Source organism: Hemiscyllium ocellatum, chromosome 2, assembly GCF_020745735.1.
Source record: "Hemiscyllium ocellatum isolate sHemOce1 chromosome 2, sHemOce1.pat.X.cur, whole genome shotgun sequence".
NCBI lineage: Eukaryota > Metazoa > Chordata > Chondrichthyes > Orectolobiformes > Hemiscylliidae > Hemiscyllium > Hemiscyllium ocellatum.
In genome coordinates this window covers 82,762,259-82,782,745 of record NC_083402.1, presented here as the reverse complement: position 1 = coordinate 82,782,745, position 20,487 = coordinate 82,762,259, and the positions used below count along the sequence as shown (strand labels likewise).

Here is a 20,487-nt window from a genome sequence, read left to right as displayed (position 1 = left end):
GTCCTGGCCACCACTGTTACTGACTAGAGCTGCTGGCCAATTGGATGGGCTGGCTCCTCTGAGGCAGGCTTTCTGCATGAGTGAGAAATGTAAATGGATTTCCAGCCTTTAAATGCACTTAGAGAACTGAATGGTTGCAGGGATGCATTTCCCTCTGACTCTTCAGGTAGCGAGGTGAGAAATTTAGTCACCTGAAAAATCCTACTTTAGGGTTAGAATTAAAAAGGCCTGTAAAGATTTTGACAAAACTAATGAAATTGTTCTGAAATATAGTCTGAAGCTTTCCAAAATGAGAACTTAATTCAATGTCAGTAAAATTTCAGGCAACATCAAGGAAAAGCATGTTTTTAATAGTGAAAATAATTACCGTTGATATTTCAAATTGCATTTGGAAGTCAGTCATATTTTTCATAGATTCTTGCTTTCTCAATTGTTTCTTGCGTATGCTTTCTGATCTTTGCAATGAAACAGCTCTGACTGGCAGAAATGGTGCTTCATCCACAGGTGAGCTCGGAGCATCATAGAATTCATCATCTGAATCTATGAAAGTTAAATTTGGTTACAAATTTGACAAAAGGAATTTTAAAACCGACAAATGTGCTACATGGAAAAAAATGCATCTTTATTTACAGAAATGCAGATATACACAATACTTCCTTTTCTCAGAAACCTAATTCAGTTCATTCTGTTTGAGGGTAAAGCTATTTTTAACACTTAGTTGAAGATTAGTTTAAAATTTCCTAGCTCACCTCCAGCGATCCCAAGCTTGAATGGATTTTTTAAAAATGATGCATATATAAACTCAGTAAAGGTCATTTCCACTTAATCCGCGTTATCCATGGTGGAAAGGAATACGGACCAACCAAGAACAACAAAATCAGTAAGTGCACAATTTTAGAAATCTGCTACCACACAGGACTGTTCCATGTAGCTGTCAATTAGGGGGAAGGAAAAACATTCAGGTCTGGGGCCAACCTCGAGAGTATGTGGATCTGTGGGTAGCAAATCCATGTATAATGGAAGAGGACAGAATGTATTCAGAAAGGATATGAAACATGACACAATGCTCTTAAATGCTACAATATTAGAATCATAGAATGTCTGCACTATTGAAGGAGGCCATTCAGCCCATCAAGTTCACACCGACTTTCCAAACAGCATTACATCCAGACCAACACCCCATAGCCTGTCCCTGTAACCCTGCACCTTCCATGCTTAGTTCACTGAGCCTACACACCGCTAGAAGCAAAAAGCAATTTACATGGCTAAACCACCTAACCCATGCATCTTTGGACTGTAGGAGGAAACCAGAGCATCAACTGGAAATTCACGGAGCGAGTTAAAAACTGTGGCTTGGTTATGAGAAAAGAAGAATATCAGCAACAACAGAGAGATAAATTTTGACAATGTAAAGCAAGAAATATTAGACTCCATTTCAGAAAAGCAAATGGCTAAAATAGGACAAATATCAAAAGTATGATAAAATGTAAGTTAATAACCAAAACTACGAACAGAACAAAGCATATAATTTTAATGAGAATGCAGGTATTTACTATATGTAAGAAAGCATGTTTGAACTTTAGACAGGTTTTCTACAACAACTGAGATAATCTAAGTTATTTAACTATAAGCTGATCTTGATCCTGTTTTACTGTCAAAACATTCTAGTTTTCAGACATTTCATTTTTAGGAGCATATACCTTATTTCGAAAGTAAATAGTTGATGGGTTGTCATGGACTAAGCTAGAGGAAGACCAAGGTTGAAATGGTTAAAAATTTGAAAAGGGACTCTGAAAACATCCAAAGGTATATTTGATAAAGCACCACAAAATAGATTGTCAGTAAAGTAGAAGCTTTAAAAGTGGTGATGAGCAGTTGCTGTTTGGACTTCTACAATTAAGTTTGCCAGGGGATGGTACTCAAGAATTGCTAATGATCTAGATTTGGGCATACAGGGCATATTTTCCTAAAAGAGAAACCTGTCTTGATAAGTGTTAAGTTTAAATTTTGTAGTTTGGTTACCTTGCTGTTAAGTCCCTAACACATGAACACATTCACATAAAGCTATCAATGTTCCCTTAACATAATAACACAAATTCATTACATGAAAATGAAAAAGGACATAATGCAAGATAATTTAGAAATACCTTAAACTATAAAATGATTCAATCATCTTTCCCAGCAATTTCCTTTACAATAATAACAATGCGAGTGAAGTTTCAGTCCTGTCTTAACTTTAATTTTTCATTCAAAATTACTTTTCCTAGTCATTTTCCTTGAATGTTGAAGGACTCATACACTTCCTCCAGGTCTGACGGACTTGAGACTTCTATCAACTCTTACAGTCTGGAGATTCCTACAACTGCCCACTTGATAGGATGACATTTCTTCTTCCGAACTCAACCAACAAATAGCCCCTTACCATATGTTTCTTTAATGGGATTGGACAAAGATAAGAAAAAACCTGGATAAGGGGAACACAATGCAACATTTCCAAGGTTGCTGACAACATAAAATTAGGCACAATCAGGAGTTGTAAAGAAGCTTCAAGGTAATTTAGTCAAGTTGAGTCATTGGGCAAACACATGGGAAATGCAATTACAACATTAGCTAAATGTAAACTTACACATTTTGATGCAAAAAGGAAAGGAAGGCATTAAGGCATTATTTAAATGATAACATATTGGGAAAGATGGATGTACAAACATTTCTCGGTGCCCTTGTACACAAGTCAATAGAAGTAGGCAGGCAGGCGGAGCAAGCTGTTAGGAAGACAAACAGTATATGGCCTTTCTTGCAAGAGAATACAAGCGTAGAACTAGCATCTTATTTCAACAGTTATAGAGATCCTTGGTGGCATCACTCCTAGAATACATTGAATTTTGTTAAGCCCAGTGAGCCAAAAGCACAAGTTTGTCTGGTGACTGGGATAACTACCATTAAATAGATACTGGGTGTGTAAAAAGCAGACTTCAGTTCAAACAGAAGTAAACTTTGGCCCTCAGCCCAAGGAAAGTGGAAATCAAAAGGTGAAAATGCAGTAACCTTAAAGGCAACATGTTTCAGCGAAGGTGTAATTATATTTCACAAACACAAACAGTGACTCACTGACTGGTTCATTTCAGTTTTACTGTCAATTCGCATTGGTTCTTTGTTGTTCAAATCAGCTTTGATTATTTTCATGCTCTGAAATTTTTAAAACTGATACTATGTAAACAGTCAAGATAGGTTTGTAAAATACTTAAAATTGTGGATTATTCGACAACAATTACAGAAGCTGTAAATATCACAAAGCATCCATAAATGATTTTTGAAGAAGGAACAAAATCAATTATGTAAAATGAACAAAAACTGCTACAAAGTGCAAAGAAAATATCAAATATTTGGCCGAATAATGAGCAGAACTACTTTCACTTGTAGCAAAGTCATTCTCTATTTTGGAGTCAATTCAGGAATTGCTGGAGGAAATACAGTTTAAAAATTTAACTATGGGGATTGTAGGAGCTGAGCAAAGGTTTTCCCATACACTGATGTATGGGATGAATAAAGCAATCCAGTTGCACTAACACATTGGCTTATGCTTTTGGGACAATGAGCTTTATCATGAGATGCTGAGTATAAAAGCTGGAAGAGTTAAATAAAAGATGTGGTCAAACACCATATAGAACACACATTGTTTCAGGTACCCGACTTTGCAAGATAACTCTGTACCTGATACACTAGCATACTGGTATGAAGGAATTTAATTGCAAGGAACTGGGCAAACTCAAATTACATTCCTGACAATCAAGGCTGTAACTTGGTGAAATGATAAAAATGAAAGAAATAATGATTAGCACTAAAAGTAAATTCAGCACTAAAAGTAAATTCAGCTAAAATGTCTTCTTACTGTGAAAGTCAAAATGTGACATGCACTGTACCAGAAAAGACAGATGCAAAATGAGGCAGTGTATAGAACAGTAGCATGTGTTTACATGGAAGGTAGAGATGTTGCAAAAGGGCTTGTATTTTAATACTATATTCTTGCAAACCTTACCTGCCATACTCAGAACAGAAGAATATAGGTCCTTTTGTACAGCTCTTTTTTGAACAGACCGTGGCGTCATATTAGGCGATACTTTCTGTAGCTAAACAAATTTCAAATATCAAACAAGCAAATTAACTAGACTCTAATTATAGTCTCCAATTTACTTCAAAACATTTACCTTCCAAATAAATTCTGGAAAAATTATTTATCCCAGAGAAATTTACAAAAGGATGTTAATTTAAAATTATTCCAAAATAGTAATTTGCATTACGTTAGATATTATATGGTTTGTTGGCAAAACCTGCTTTCTACATCAAAGAAGCTACTAATAATCAGACAGCATTCTGCATATATTTTACTTTAAATGCAAAGTTTTAAGCTTACCTGATGGGATTTTATGGATGGTGATGGTGTATTACTTTGTGGTTTCGGAATACTATCAATCAACTCTAAAACTCGCTTAAGTTTTTGGTCTGAGATACAAACTGAAAGTAAAGCAAGTCCACCATAAACTTTAAACCTATTCAAAAAAATAAACACTACATTAGATACTTAATCAACATATGCAAAACTACCTTCATTTTCTATTGGGAATTTCAGTTTATCTTAAAATATTTTGTTCATTTCTAAATTGTGTCCAAAGAGCATCCCATCTAAAAAGATATAGATCTAAAGATATTTCTACAGACTGGCTCATTAATAAATGAGCAAGGAAAGGGTTAAACATTGCACTATTGTTAGAGAGTTAGTCACACCACAAGTTAGGGGCAAGAATGGAAGTAAGCAATGGGAGACTGCCAGGCAGTCCAAGAGTAACATGCATATAGTGCAAGGGTTGACCAGTCTGGTTAACCTCTTCATATGAATTGATGCCTGCCTCCCAGTTGAGTGTGTGCATCTCTTCTGAACTGCTTTGAGAACAAAACTGTTCATAATAATCTCAATATGGATTAAATATTACCCGGGACAGCTCCAACAAGCAACAGTACTTTTATACCCAATTCCTCTTGCAATGAAATCCACTTGCCAGACAACTTTTCAAGTCTATTCTAATACTCGATAAAATCATTATTCATCAATGTGTGTTTCAAACACTGCCATACCACATCTCCTCCCTAATATCCTTTCATTTTGTTACCTAACTATAATCTGTCTCCCTCCATCTTAAATATATGCAATGATCCCATCTCCACCGCCTTCTAATGCAGAGTATGTTCCAAAGTTCCACAAGTCTTAGAGATAAATGAATTCCTTTAATTGTCTTAAAAAGGATAGCCCCAATGTTAAAATACAGCATCTTCAAGTTCTGAGCGCAGTTAGGATAGCAAACACATTCTTTTTATGCCCACCTTGTCAAGATCATTTAGGATCTTATAAACTTTCGCCCAGGCTCTTTGAAGTGCCAATGAAAACAAATCCAGTCTGATCTTTCTGCATTAACTAACCCACTCGTTGCAGGAATTAATTTAGGAAACCTCTGCTGAAATCTCCTAGTATATTTACATCCTTGTTCAATAAAAATCCAAAACTGAGACAGTATTTAAAGACAAAAAACACCCAAAGAACTATAGATGCTGGAAATCAGAAATAACTGCTGGGAAAAACTCAGCAGGTCAGACAGTATTTGTGGAGAGAAAGCAGAGTTGACGTCACTAGACCTGAAACCCTTCTTCAGAAGTCATAATAGCTTGGGGAAGGTTGGTACATATGCTGGCATGCCAGGAGCAGCATCCGGCATACCTAAAAATGAGGGTTCATCCTAGTGAAGCTACCAAATAGGACTACTGTGCCAAAAGGCAGAAACAGCAAGTGATAGACAGAGCTAAGCGATCCTACAACCAATAGATCAGATCTAAGTTCTGCAGTCCTTCCACATCCAGTTGTAAATGGTGGACAATTAAATCACTGAAGGAGAAGGCTCCACAAATATCCCCATTCTCAATGATGGAGGAGCCCAAAGAGGACAATTATTTTGTGGGATGAGAGCATTGCTGGCTGGCCAACATTCATTGCCCATCCCTAGTTACCTTTGAGAAGATAGTAGCGAGCTGCCTTCTTGAACCATTGCAGTTTATGTGCTATGGGTTGATCCACAATTCTATGAGGGAGGGAATTCCAGGATTTTGACCCTGCAACATTAAAGGAATGGCAATATATTCTCAAGTCAGGATGGTGAGTGGCTTGGAGGAGAACTTGAAGGTGTTGGTGTTCCTATACATCTGCTGCCCTTGTCCTTTCAGACAAAAGTGGTTATGGTTTGGAAGATGTTGTCAAAGGATGTTTGGTGAATTTTTGCAGTGCACCTTGTAGATAGTACACACTGCTGCTACTGGGCGTCAATGGAGGAGGGAGTGGATGTTTGTGGCTGCAGTGCCAATCAAGCGCACTGCTTTGTCTTGGATAGTGTCAAGCTACTTGAGTGCTGTTGGGGCTGCACTCATCAAGGTAAGTAGGGAATATTCCATCACACTCCCGACTTGTGCCTTGTACATGGTGGTCAGGCTCGGAGGTAGGAGAGTTACTTGGTGCAGTATTAGTCTCTGACCTGTTCTTGAGGTCACTGTGTTTATGTGGTGAGTTCAGGTGAGGATCATATCAATGACAACTCCCAGGATGTTGATACTGGGGGATTCAGTGATGGTAATACTATTGAATGTCAAGAGGTGGTGGTTAGGTGGTGTCTCTTGTTGGTGACAGTCAGAGCCTGGCACTTCTGTGACATGAATGTTACTTGCCACTTGTCAGCCCAAGCCGGATATTGTCCAGATCATGCTGCATTTGGACACAGACCACATCAGTGTCTGAGGTGTCACAAATGGTTCTGAACATTGTGCAATCACTGATGAACAACCCCACTTCTGGCTTTATAAAAGGGAGGTTGGGGGGTCATTGATGAAGCAGCTGAAGATGGTTGGTATTAGAACAGTACCCTGAGGAACTCCTGCGGAGATGTTCTGGAACCGAAATGATTGACATCCGACAACCACATCCGACATCTGAGTCAGATATGACTCTAACCAGCGGAGAGTTTGCCCCGATATCCATTGATTTCAATTTTGTTAGGGCTCCTGATGTCACACTCAGCTGTTTTTGCCATGCTTGACCAAAGGTTGTAACGAGGTCAGCAGCGAAACCCAAAATGGGCATCACTGAGCAGGTTATTGCTGAGCAGGTGCTGCTTCATTGTACTGTTAATGACACCAACCACCACTTTGCTGATGATTGACAGTAGAAGATGGGATGGCAATTGAATTTGTCCTGCCTTATATGTATGAGACATACTTGGACAATTTTCCACATTGTCAGGTAGATGTCAGTGTTGTAACTGTATGAGAACAGCTTGGCTAAGGGAACATCAAGTTGTGAAGCACAATTCTTCAATACTATTGCCGCAATGTTGTCAGGGCCTGTAGCCTTTGCAGTATTCCATGCCTCCAACTTATCTTAATATTACTAGGAGTGAATTGAACTGGCTGAAGATTGGAATCTGTAATACTGGGGATCACTGGAGGAGGCTGAGAAGGATCATTCACTCAGTACTTCAACTGAATGTTGCTGCAAAAGTTTCAACCTTATCTTTTGCTCTGAAGGGTTGGGCTCTTCTATTATTGAGGATGGGAATAGTTGGTGGAGCCTCCTCGTCCAGAGAGTTGTTAAACTGCCAATCACCATTCATGACTGGATGTGGCAGTGGGATTTGTGGGGGTCTGGAGTCACACAAAGGCCAGATCAGGTAAGGATGACAGTTTCCTCTCCTAAAATACAATAGTGAACTAGATGGGTTTTTCAAACAATCAGCAATGCATTCATGGTCATCATTCGACTCGGAATGCTAGATTTTTACTGGATTCAAATTCTACCATCTGCCCGGGCAGGATTCTCCAGGTCCCCAGAACATTTCCTGGGTCTTTGGATTAACAGTCCAGCCATTATACCTGTAGGCCATTGCCTCCCCTGCCCGGGGCCCACCTCATGATTTCACTGTTCATGATACCACATGGAATGAATCAGATTGTTGGCATTTGTAACACTGTAGACCCCAGAAAGATATATCATGCATACTGAACTTCAGATAGGTGGATGCAAATGCTGGACTCTTCCATTTGAGAGAAGAAAGATATTTACAAAGGCTCCTGTTGATTTATTGCCCACCACTATGCACAACTGAATTTAGGTGACACCAGAGTTTAGATCTTATCTATTATATTAGGATTGTTTAACTCTGACATCCTCTTAGAATGCTTGCCATACAAATTTTCCTTTAGTGTAGCTTCACCAAATTGAAATCTCATTTTAGTTATGCCCAGTGCTGATCCCAGCATGTCCTCCTAGGCTACTACAGAAATTGAGTAAAGGAAATGAAGATATAACAATCATGGGATTGGCCTCGTATTTGCACAGGCAATAAAGGAGGAGGCTGTTAAAGGATATACAAGAGATATGGAACAAAGTGGGAACGTCAAAAGGAGAAAGTGTCAGTAGAATATAGAGAAAGACTAAGCACAGTTACAATCTATGAGAATGCTGCTAATATGTTAAGCTGAGTGGCATCAATGCTTGTGGTTTCATTATAGATGCCTGTTGCTGATAAACAATCTGGGTCTTGAAACTTTGTTACAGAGACCGAAGTATTAGGCAGCAGTCAAAAATTCGATGAAGGATTTAGGAAATATTGGTATTTATGCATTTAATATTGAAGTACTCAATCATGCTCAATTTACATTTATGTCAGATAGACATTCATTTTGCTCAACAGTTACATTTGGAGGAAAGTGAACTGTCGAATAAAGATCACAATTACAAGATTTGCAATTTTAAAAAACTTTGAGGGGCACCATGTTGCAGGTTTCTGAAACATCAGTTCAGACAGAAATTTGCTATCCTGGTAATACCTTCATCTGGTATAACATAACTGAAAGGAATGTTTCAGTTTGTTTGCATCAGGAAAATCCAATTTATAGGTGCTGAAAGGTTTGCTTCAAGTTCTGCAAACTCTTTAATAAGCAGCTTATCTTGAATGGACACATGATGAGATGAATCCATTCCTGGATTTGTGTTACCTCATCCTTTTATGCCCTCTTCACATTTGTTTTTTGAAGTCAACATAGCTGATGCATATTCTTGAAGGCTCTCTCTCTGTCACTCTGGCACTCCCATCGCATTCCTGGTGCCTCTAGCGGCCACCCCAATCCCGGTTTCACAGTTCTGACCACAAGGTGCTGAGACATAGCTCATTTGCATTATGGGAGTGGACTTCACAGTCAGTGCAGATACGAAAGTCATAGTGGAAGAACCTAATGTTAAGGAATGGTCAGCCACAACCATTACATTACTGTAGTGTTTCCATCCCTCCTTCCTCTACCAAGGAGAAAAAGAGAGGCAAGGTTCAGAGGAGAGTGATTTCAAATAAACTTGTCAGACTATAACCTGAATTCATGTGACTTCTGACTTTGTCCACCTCAGTCGAACACCAGCACTTCCATGTCACAAGACAGGAGACAGAACATTGAGAGAGGAAGGTCAGCAGCAAGAGTTCCAATGGGTAAAGGACTGTGTGAGTCTAAACAGCTTCTGGAAACTGCTGCTGGTGAGTAGCAGGTAAGTTCTGAGAAATTGTTATTGGAGCAGAGAGCACTAGCAACATCAATTTGACATTAAAAGTATTTGACATTGTAAGGATTAATTAAGTTAATGAGGTAAGATGTAGTAGGAGAACTCCACATAGTAATCTGCTGTACTTGTTCTACGTGGGAAGCCGGCACATATCCTGTGCCCGGGATCTACGTGCATGCAATAAGTGTCTCCAGCCCAGTTTCGAAGTTAAAGTGACATCTGGAGACATGGCAGAGCATTCAAAAGGCAGCGGGTATCGAGGGCTGGTCACAGAGTCTACAGGCAGGAAGGAAATGGGTAGCCACTAGACAGAGCAGGAGGGCTAAGCAGGCAGGACAGGAGTCTCCTGTGGCTATTCCCCTACAAAAACAGATGCAGCATTTGGATATTGTTGAGGGGAATGGCCTCTCAGAGGATACCAGCAGCTGCTAAATTCATGTCACCATGGTTAGCTCAGCTGCAAAGGGAGGGAGAAATAGGCATAGCAATGATCTGGTTATAGGGGATTCAATCACAAGGTGAATAGATAGGTGTTTCTGTGGCCACAAATGAGAGCCCAGGATGGTGTGATCCCTCCCTGATGGTAGGATCCTGGATGTTTTACAGCAGTTGCAGGACATTCTGGAGGGGGAGGGCAAAGGGCCAGTGGTTATAGTACACATTTGTACTAACAACATAGATTTAGAAAATGAAATGAGGTCCTAAAAGCAGAATTTAAAGAACTTGGAAGATAGTTTAAATGTAGGACTTCAAAAAGATTGTTATCTCTGGATTACTACAAGCACCATAAAGCTAGTCAGAGTAGAAACAGCAAGCTATATACATGAAGAGATGTGAGTGAGGAAGAGTTTCAGATTCATGGGGCCTTGGGATAGGTTTTGGGGTGGGAAATGGGAACCAGAGGAATAAGAATTGTAGATGCAAACACTGAGGGAGAGGTAGAAACCATGGCAAACATGACTGAGAATAAGAACAGCCAGGGAAACGCTGCTGGAAAAAGCAGGGGAGGTGGTCTGAAATGCCTGTGTTCCAACACAAGAAGTATAATAGGCAAGGTAGATGAACTTTGAGCTTTAGTTAGTACTTGGAACTATGACATTATTGCAATTACAGAGACTTGATTGAAAGATGGACAGGATGGGCAACTTATATTTCAGGTACGATAGGAGGGGATGTAAAGGTGCAGAGGAGTTGCATTACTGGCAAAGGAGTATCTCACAGCTGTACTGAGAGAGGACACATCAGAAGTCTCGTGCTGTCAGACAATATGGTAGAACTCAAGAATAGGAAAGGTGAAATCACAACACTAGGGATATACTACAGGCCTCCTAACAGCCAGCAGGAAAGAGAGGAAAGAATACATAAATAGACCTTAGAAAAATGTAAAAACAGAAGGATTGCTATGGTGGGTGATTTTAACTTCCCTATGTTGACTTGGTCTCACTTTGTGCGAGGGGTTTGGCTGGAGCCGAACTTGTAGGGACCATTCAAGAAGGTTTTTTGTCAGTACGTAAACAGTCCAACCAGGGAAGAAGTTATACTGGACCTGGTTTTGGGAAATGAGCTCAGCCAGGTGAGTGAAGTTTTTGTGGGGGAGCATTTCAGGAATAGTGAGCATAATACCATGAGTTTTAAGATACTCATGGACAGAGATAACAGCAGTCCCCAGGTGAAGGTGTTAAATTGGGGGAAGGTGAGCTACAACAATATTAGGCAACAACTGGTGAATCTTGATTGGAGACAGCTGTTTGAACATAAATCCAAATCAGACATGTGGGAGTATTTCAAACAGCAGTTGGTAAGAGTTCAGGAACGATGTGTTCCTGCAAGAATGAAGGACAGGTATGGCATGTTATGTGAACTTTGGATGACCAGGAATGCCATGGCCTTGGTCAAAATGAAAAATGAAGTGAAGAATGGGGACTGATAAAGCCTTTGAAGTACCTAAAGCAAAGTAGGAAACAATGTAAAACAAGGCATTATGTAAAAGGAGTCAGAGTCAGAGTTGTATAGTACAGAAAGAGACCCTTCAGTCCAACTTGTCCATTCTGACCAGGCATCCTAAATTAATCTAGTCCCATTTGCCAGCTCTTGGACCATATCCCTTTATACGTTTCCTATTCATAGACCCATCCAGATGCCTTTTAAATGTCGCAAGGTACCAGTCTCTATCACTTCCTTTGGCTGCTCATTCTGTACACGCAGCACCCTCTGCATGAAAAAGTTGCCCCTTAGTGCCACTTAAATATTTCCCCTCAACCACAGACATGGGCGAGGGGAAAGATTTAAATGTAAGTAGACCTTGTCTACTTACCTTGTCCGTGCCCATAATTTTATAAACTTCAAAGGTTACCTCTCAGTCTCCAACGCTCCTGGGAAAATAACCCCAGCCTATTCAGCCTCTTCCGAGAGCTCAAACCCTCCAATTCTAGCAACACCGTTGTAAATCTTTTCTGAATCCTTTCAAGTTTCTCAACACCCTTCCAGGAGGGAGACCAGCATTGTACACAATAATCCAAAAGTAACCCAACCAATGTCCTGTGCAACTGCAACATGATCTCTCAACTCCAATTCTCAATGCTCTGACCAACAAAGGAAAAGTCATTATCAGCAAGATTAAGGAGAAACCTAAGGCTTTTCATACATATATTAAATGCAAGAGGCTAGCCAGAGAAAGGGTTGGCCCATTCAAGGTCAAAAGGACAGAATCTATGTGGAGCCAGAAGAGGTAGGTGAGGTCCTAAACAAATACTTGTGTCAGTATTCACCAAAGAAAAGGAATTGGTGCAAGATGATCTCAGGAAAGGTAATGCTGAATTTCTAAGCCAGGTTGTTATTAAAAAGGAAGTAGTGTACCATATTTTAAAAAATACTAAAAGGTAGACAAGTCCCTGGGTCCTGAGGGGATCTATTCCAGAATATTGAGGAAGGCAAGAGAACAAATTGTTGCAGCATTGACAGACAACTCTGTATCCTCTTTGGCCACAGATGAAGACCTAAGGGATTGGAGAATAACCAGTGCTGTTCTATTGTTTAATGAGGGTAGCAGGAATAACTCAGGAAATTACAAGGCTATGGGCCTCACATTGATGGTGGGGAAATTATTGGAAAAGATTCTCAGCAAATGAACTTCTTAGTGATAGACAGCATTTTTTTGTGTGGGGGAAGTTGTGCTTCACTAACCTTTTGAGCAGTTGATGAAGACGATTAAGGGAAAAGCAGTTGATGTTATCGCATAGACTTCAGTAAAGCCTTTGTCAAGATTAGCTACGAAGAAAGGTTGGATAGACTGGATTTGCTTTCAGTGAAATGCAGGAGATTGAGGAGCAACCTGACAGAGGTTTATAACATTGTGAATGGCATGGATAGAGTGGAAAGTATGAAGCTTTTCCGCCCAGAGTAGAAGGGTCAATTACTAGAGGACACAGATCAAGGTCTTTGGGGTCGAGGGCGGGGTCAGGGGCAGGGGGAAGGTGGGGTGGCATGGTTTACAAGAGATGTGCAAGGCAAGTTGGCAAGTTTTCTGCACAGAGGGTGGTGAGTGCCTACAGTGCACTGCCAGAGGAGATGGTAGATGCAGACACAATAGCAGCACTCAAGAAGCACCTGGACGAATGCAGAACCTGTAAGTAAAGATAGTTTTAGTAGGGTAGGGCAAAATGTGAAATGTGTCAGTACAAACTTGGAGGGCTGAAGGTGCCTGTTCCCGTGTCATATTGTTCTTGGTTGAAAGATGTTGATTATTAATAATATGTCAAACAATGTAGTGATGCATAAATTCTTGTTTTTATCCTTCTAAATTGTAATAACACCATTTCCAAACTTTTTAGTTGAATATATTTTGAACATTTTTTAACATTTAAGCCTCAACCATTGTCCACCTGAATGCATACAAACTTACTTCGGCATTCTTGGATCAGAGGCAACCATTGCTCTGCATAACTCTAGCTTTAAATCCATGGGTCGTAATATATGCTGAGATGACACCTTTCGTTTGCGAGCTGTTTTCCAGTCCTCATCTAAAATCAAAATACCAAAGCTAGTTAACTCTTCAAACATCTTTTCCATAACTATAAAGTTACAGGAACTAGTTTTGGAATACCAAAATCAAAACTCATGTTTTGTTTTTAAAAATCAACAGGACCCACCCCTCCAACCATAACAAGGATAGAACGCTCCTGGGTGCTCACCTTCCATCCTACAACCTTCGCATAAACCAAATCATCCACTGACATTTCCGCCACCTCCAAAAAGACCCCACCTCCGGGGATATATTTCCCTCCCCACCCCTTTCCGCCTTCCACAAAGACTGTTCCCTCCATGATTACCTGGTCAGGTCCATGCCCCCCTACAACCCACCCTCCCATCCTGGCACCTTCCCCTGCCACCGCAGGGATTGCAAAACCTGCACCCACACCTCCTCCCTCACCTCCATCCAAGACCCTAATGGAGCCTTCCACATCCATCAAAGTTTTACCTGCACATCCACCAATATAATTTATTGTATCCGTTGCTCCTCTACATTGGGAAGACTGGACGCCTCCTAGCAGAGCACTTTAGGGAACATCTCCTGGACACCCGCATCAATCAATCACATCGCCCTGTGGCCCAACATTTCAACTCCCCCTCCCACTGTGCCGAGGAAATGGAGGTCCTAGGCCTCCTTCACCGCCGCTCCCTCACCACCAGACGCCTGGAGGAAGAACGCCTCATCTTCCGCCTCGGAACACTTCAACCCCAGGGCATCAATGTGGACTTCAACAGTTTCCTCATTTCCCCTTCCCCCAACTCACCCTTGTTCCAAACTTCCAGCTCAGCACTGTCCCCATGACTTGTCCTACCTGCCTATCTTCTTTTCCACCTATCCACTCCACCCTCCCCCTTGACCTATCACCTTCATCCCCTCCTCCACTCATCTATTGTACTCTATGCTACTTTCTCCCCACCCCCACCCTCCTCTAGCTTATCTCTCCACCCTTCAGGCTCTCTGCCTTTATTCCTGATGAAGGGCCTTTGCCCAAAACATCGATTTTACTGCTCCTCGGATGCTGCCTGAACTGCTATGCTCTTCCAACATCAATAATCCAGAATCTGGTTCCAGCGTCTGCAGTCATTGTTTTTACCTGGGAAACTACCTAGTTTAAATAAATAGTCAACCAAAAGCATTTCAGATGCTGTATATCAACAGCTAAAATAGAAGTTACTGGAAAACCTCAGCAAGTTTGACAGCATCTGTTAAAGAAAAATCAGAGTTAGTGTTTCAGGTCCAGTGACCCTTCCTCCCCAAAACGTTAACTCCAATTTCTCTTTCCAGATGCTGCTAGACCTGCTGAGCTGTTCCTGCAGTCAATATTTATTGTGACCCAAAATATCATTATTAAACTTCAACTCATTGGTTTTATTAACAGAAAAAGCCATTAATAACCTAGCAGAAGATTTACAAATTTTAAATATTTAAGTGGATACATACGTGGTTTAGCATAAAGAAGTTGAACACTACTCAGCTGGATATCAAAACAATCATAGGCTCTGGCCATGATATCCTCCAAGGTGCTTTCTCCAGCAGTAATTTGTGGCAAACGCGCACGATTTTTACTCATCATCTTAAAAGATTTAAAAAATACAAAATATTTAAATTTGATGGAATTAGGAATTTTATTCTGTTTACACGTGGACAAAAATAAATCCTACCATAAAAAATTATAAAGGACTAAGTTAAAAGTTATTTATTTAGTCAGTATTTATGATCATTGAAAATAAATGCCATTTTTATTGTTCAAGTTTCTTCTGAGAAAACATTGCCATCCAAACCAAAACTTTGGGCAATAAATTTGACTCATTGGCACTGTTTTGAGGGTATTACAAACACTCCAAGAGATCCATTAAATACCCATGATATATTCCAAGAGTTATGTGGAAAAGTGTAACAAATGCCATAATATTGAGGACATTTGCACAAAGAGGGTGAATGTCAATTACAAAAATATACAATAGACAGATGAAAACATCAATGCAAAAAAGGAAGGAACTCCCGAATTTCAATAGCTGGTTGACTCTTTAACCTTATACTATAAAACATAAACTTTTTAAAGTCCTAGAGAGAGACAACTGGTAGTGGTTTAACCAGAGGGCCATCATACCTCAACATAACCTTTGATGGTCTCCTTCCTATCGGAAAGATGTTGTGCAACTTGAAAGGGTTCAGAAAAGATTTACAAGGATGTTGCCAGGGTTGGAGGATCTGAACTACAGGGAGAGGCTGTACAGGCTAGGGCTGTTTTCCCTGGAGCGTCAGAGGCTGAGGGGTGACCTTATGGAGGTTTACAAAATTATGAGGGGCATGGATAGGGTAAATAGATAAAGTCTTTTCTCTGGTGTCGGGGAGTCCAGAACTGGAGGGTTTAGGTTTAGTGTGAGAGGGGAAAGATATAAAAGAGACCTAAGGGGCAACTTATTCATGCAGAGAGTGGTACGTGTATGGAATGAGCTGCCAGAGGATGTGGTGGAAGCTGGTACAATTGCAACATTTAAGAGGCATTTGGATGGGTATATGAATAGGAAGGGTTTGGAGGGATATGGGCCGGGTGCTGGCAGGTAGGCCTAGATTGGGTTGGGATATCTAGTCAGCTTGGAAGAGTTGGACCAAAGAGTCTGTTTACATGCTGCACATCTCTATGACTCTATGTGCCGATGCTTCTGATTGCAAAAAATTAACAGAGGATAAGGAAAGACATTTCTGCTGACCTTAAAAGGTTCTGAGCTAACTAGTTGCTTCCAGACATTGGTGCAATAATAGATTTAACCCAAGGATCACAGCATGATTTGGAGAATGAGCAGAAACCCTGCAGAGGAAGACTTGTTATAAGTTTGGGTGGGAAGAAGGACCCTCAGCAGCATATATCTATCCAAGAGTTTTAGAGGGCAAGTCTCCTTGATCAATAATGCATAAAATGAGTATGCTACAGTAAGAATATCCTCACCAAAGTCTACAATAATGGTAAATCTCAAGGTTGCAAAAACTGCATCGACTGCAGGCATGAAGGAAAGCATTTTGTTGACTTCAAAGGTTTCTGAATAAATCAATCAGTCACTCTCAGATACAGGTGCACTGATAGATATGATCCTTGGAATATAAGATGACTGGTGGATGAACACACCAGGAAGAGATGGACATGCTGATGAAAGAGGGAGAGGGATACCATGAAGAGAATGTTGGAAATTCAGGGTGGGGGTCACAGTGGGTTAAGATGACAGAGGCAGAAGAGCACAGGTGAAGACAAATATGGACAAGGCTTCTTGCAGCTGTCATTTTGTCACATTGTAGTGACATGGCACTGCCAACCTGTTCCAATACAGGTGCTGATGTTTATAATAACCATAGCTTTCAGCAAAACCCATTGCAATGGAATCTGATTGAATTGTTACAAAGTTACACAGCTTGAGCAGGGCTCCCCTAACGGCTATGAGGAACAAGAACAAAGACAGATTCCACTGGCATCAAATCCAGACAGATGTTTTGAGTCAACATCTGCAGGAGCGTCTTCAACCCAGGTATCCTAGCTCAGCCCTTTATCACAATAGCCTGAATACAAAGGTTTTTACTAAATTTTTAATTAGTCTATTTTTCTAATCAATCTGTTCAGAAACATCATGACATATCTCTGGAGCACACGGGACTTGAACTTGGGCCTCTCAGTCCAGGGATAGGGACACTACCACTGTGCCACAAAAGGACTCTTGTGAGCAAAGGTTTAACAGTTCTAAGTACTTGATAACAGCAGCAATGAAGCAGTATGGAATGCAGTTTAACTTCTGACTTTTAAGTAACAGAATTGTCCCATTTGAACATAATGACACATACTAAAGATGTACATTTCGCTGAACTCTTTGATATTAAAAGAAACATTGTTGATGGTCGAAATGAAGATATCAAAAATATCAAATACTTAATTAGGTAGAAGAATATTTTTGAAACAGACATAAGCTATCCATTCCACTCAGACAATGCATTTCTATCATTCCAGGTGACATTGTTGAGCATACTTTAAGATCAAAAGGCTAATCCAAATGAAGCACAGTGAACTCAAATTATCTTTTTTCTGTAATGTATTCTATACAATTAAGCAAAACAAACTGACACTTTTGTTTTCACTCCAAGAACTTACTGAAGCTCCAGACACTTGCCATTAAAGGATTTTTTCCCATTTCTATATGAATGTCTAATCAGTGGATATGAATGCGCAAACAATTTAATATGTTTTAATTACATAACATTCAAACAATTCTGTCACTTTATAAACTTACCTTTAAGTTACCAAGATCAAGAACCAATAAGCTGGCAGATTTATCAAAAAAACCATTCTGTGGAATAATGACGTAAGAAGCCATGAGATTCACTTTTAAGTCCAGGATTTTCTGTGTCTCAATAATATACATTAAGCCTGTAAAAGCACAAAATGAATTAATACCTTGTGAAGACAATATGTGGGCAATCATGAATTTTTTTAATGAGATAATGTTTACTTTGTAAAAAGAAACATTGATATGAATAAATGCAAGAATGCAAGAATGCTTATTCAGCCAGGAAAAAGTAAACATTCTACACTCCTACCTTGGGAAAATTTGTGTAATGTTACCTACAGTCCAGTCAATAGTTACACAAGTCAATAGAATTATTACTGCCTGAAAGTGCCAAGATATTTCAAGAACTTGTACACAATAGCTGTTGTAATACTCTTAAAATAGTAGTTCAGATATATAATGTTAAATTCTGCAATTTACCACTTCAGTTTTCCATATATTAACTGGTTGTTTGAGATTCAGTGTCAGAGATTCAGCGTAAGAACGTCAATAATTATAGAACAGGACTTGAAAGCATAATTACTTTTAGATAGCATTGTGCCTTGCATTTTTTCCATGTATGTTATCCTATAACACATATTGAAATATTGATTGCAGATAAAAAAAAACACTTGTAACAAAAGTGAAAGAATTTATTTCTCATCATTTGTTAAAGTTTGAAGATATTCTCTTGGTGATAGGTAAAAGAATTGAAATGTCTCTATCAAAAATATTTTTTCTGGAGTTAACAATATATAAACATGTTGAATTTGCTTCTATGTTCTTAAAGATATCATTATTTACCACTGTTAAAAAGAATACAAGTACATGCAAATACAATGTGAAAGATGTTCAAATGTTCAATCCTAAGCATAAGATGATAAGACCAAAGAACAGAAAAAGGGCATTCAACCCCCTGAACCTGCTCTGCCATTTAGCAGGACCATGGCATTGTTTATACACAAGGAGTTGGTTCCAACAACAGCAAGGAGTTCCAAAGTCTCTCAGTCCCTCTCATAAGGGATTCCTCCTCATCTCAATCTTAAATTGGTGCCCCTTAATTGTGAGACTGTCTTGTCTTCCTATAGCTCCCAAGAGGGGTAACATCCTCTTAGCATTTACCCTGTTACACCCTTTCAGAACCTGTGTTTCATTTCGATCACCTCTCATTCTTCTAAACTGCAAAGAGAACAGCCCCAATCTATTTAGCCTTTGCTCATATGGCAATCTCTGCATACCAGATATCATCCTCGTGAACCTTCTCTAAACTGCCTCCAACAAAATAATATCATTTCTTAGATTTGAGGACCAAAACTGCTCACAGTACACCAAATGTGGTCACACCAGCACCTTGTACAGTTGCAGTAAGACTTCCCAACTCTTGAATCTCTTTGAAATAAGGATCAACGTTTAATTGGCCTTCCTAATAACATGCTGCACTTGCATGATAGCTTTCTGTATTCATGCACAAGTATCCCAAGTCCCTTTGTACTGCAGTTTCTGCTGTTTTCTCCATTTAAATAATACTATTCTTTTCTTCCTCCTTGCAAAATGTTCATATTTTCCGTATTTTATATTCCATTGCCAAAATTAGCCCACTTACTTACCCTATTAATCATACACTCTGAAGTGTTTATATCCCTCTCTCAAACTGCCTTGCTTTGTCCGATAATTGGCTACAGTGCATTCATTTGTTTCCTCCAAAATCATGAATATATATTGTAAACACTTGCAGTCGAAGCACCGATACCATAGGAAGCCCTGGTCACTGGTTGACAACCTAAAAAAGAACCCTTTATCCCTACTTGCTGTTTCCTCCCCATTGGCCAATTCTCTATCCATGACAAACCAACACCATGGGTTCTTATAGTACGACTTAACCTGTTGTGAGGCACCTTGCTGAATGCCTTCTGGCAGTCCAAATACAAGTGGTTAGCACTGCTGCCTCACAGCGCTAGGGACCGGGGTTCGATTCCAACCTTGGGCGTCTGGCTGTATGGAGTTTGCACATTCTCCCAGTGTTTGTGTGGGTTTTCTCTGGGTGCCATCATTTCCTCCCACAATCCAAAGATATGTAGGTTAGGTGAATTGGCCATGCTAAATTGCATATGATACAGGAGCATAGGGATGTTAATGCACAGCTAAAGAGAGAATAAAAGCATATAGCATCCTCACTTTTATTCATTGGAGCATAGAGTAAAAGAGCAAAGAGATGATGTTGAATTTGTTAGAAGTTGGCTGGAGTACTGTGTACTGAAGAGGGATCCCCAGATGCAAAACATTAACTTGCCAGACATGCTGAGCTTTACCAGCAATTTCTGATTTTGGTACTGTGTACAGATCTCTGTACCACATTCTAGAAATTATGTGAATGCATTAGTACGTGTACAGACGTGATTTACAAAACATGGTTCTCAGAATAAGGAACTACAGCTATGAGGCTAGATTCAAGTTGGGACTGTTCTCCTTGACAGAGATTTTCAAACTCATTAGTGGGCTAGAGAGAA

The 20,487-nt window shown here is 39.8% G+C and overlaps 1 protein-coding gene across 3 annotated transcripts in view; it reads right to left on the bottom strand.

The window, feature by feature from the left end:
* Window positions 1-20,487, bottom strand: part of vps13a (vacuolar protein sorting 13 homolog A) — a 410,927-nt gene that overhangs the window by 261,352 nt on the left and 129,088 nt on the right. For all 3 annotated transcript variants that reach the window (XM_060837965.1, XM_060837981.1, XM_060837974.1), the window contains exons 20-25: window positions 17,945-18,081; window positions 15,111-15,243; window positions 13,542-13,659; window positions 4,412-4,547; window positions 4,037-4,127; window positions 368-540 (exon numbers count right to left, since the gene is read on the bottom strand). In XM_060837965.1, the coding sequence (XP_060693948.1) occupies window positions 368-540; window positions 4,037-4,127; window positions 4,412-4,547; window positions 13,542-13,659; window positions 15,111-15,243; window positions 17,945-18,081 (788 nt within the window). The remainder of the gene's footprint in view (window positions 1-367; window positions 541-4,036; window positions 4,128-4,411; window positions 4,548-13,541; window positions 13,660-15,110; window positions 15,244-17,944; window positions 18,082-20,487) is intronic.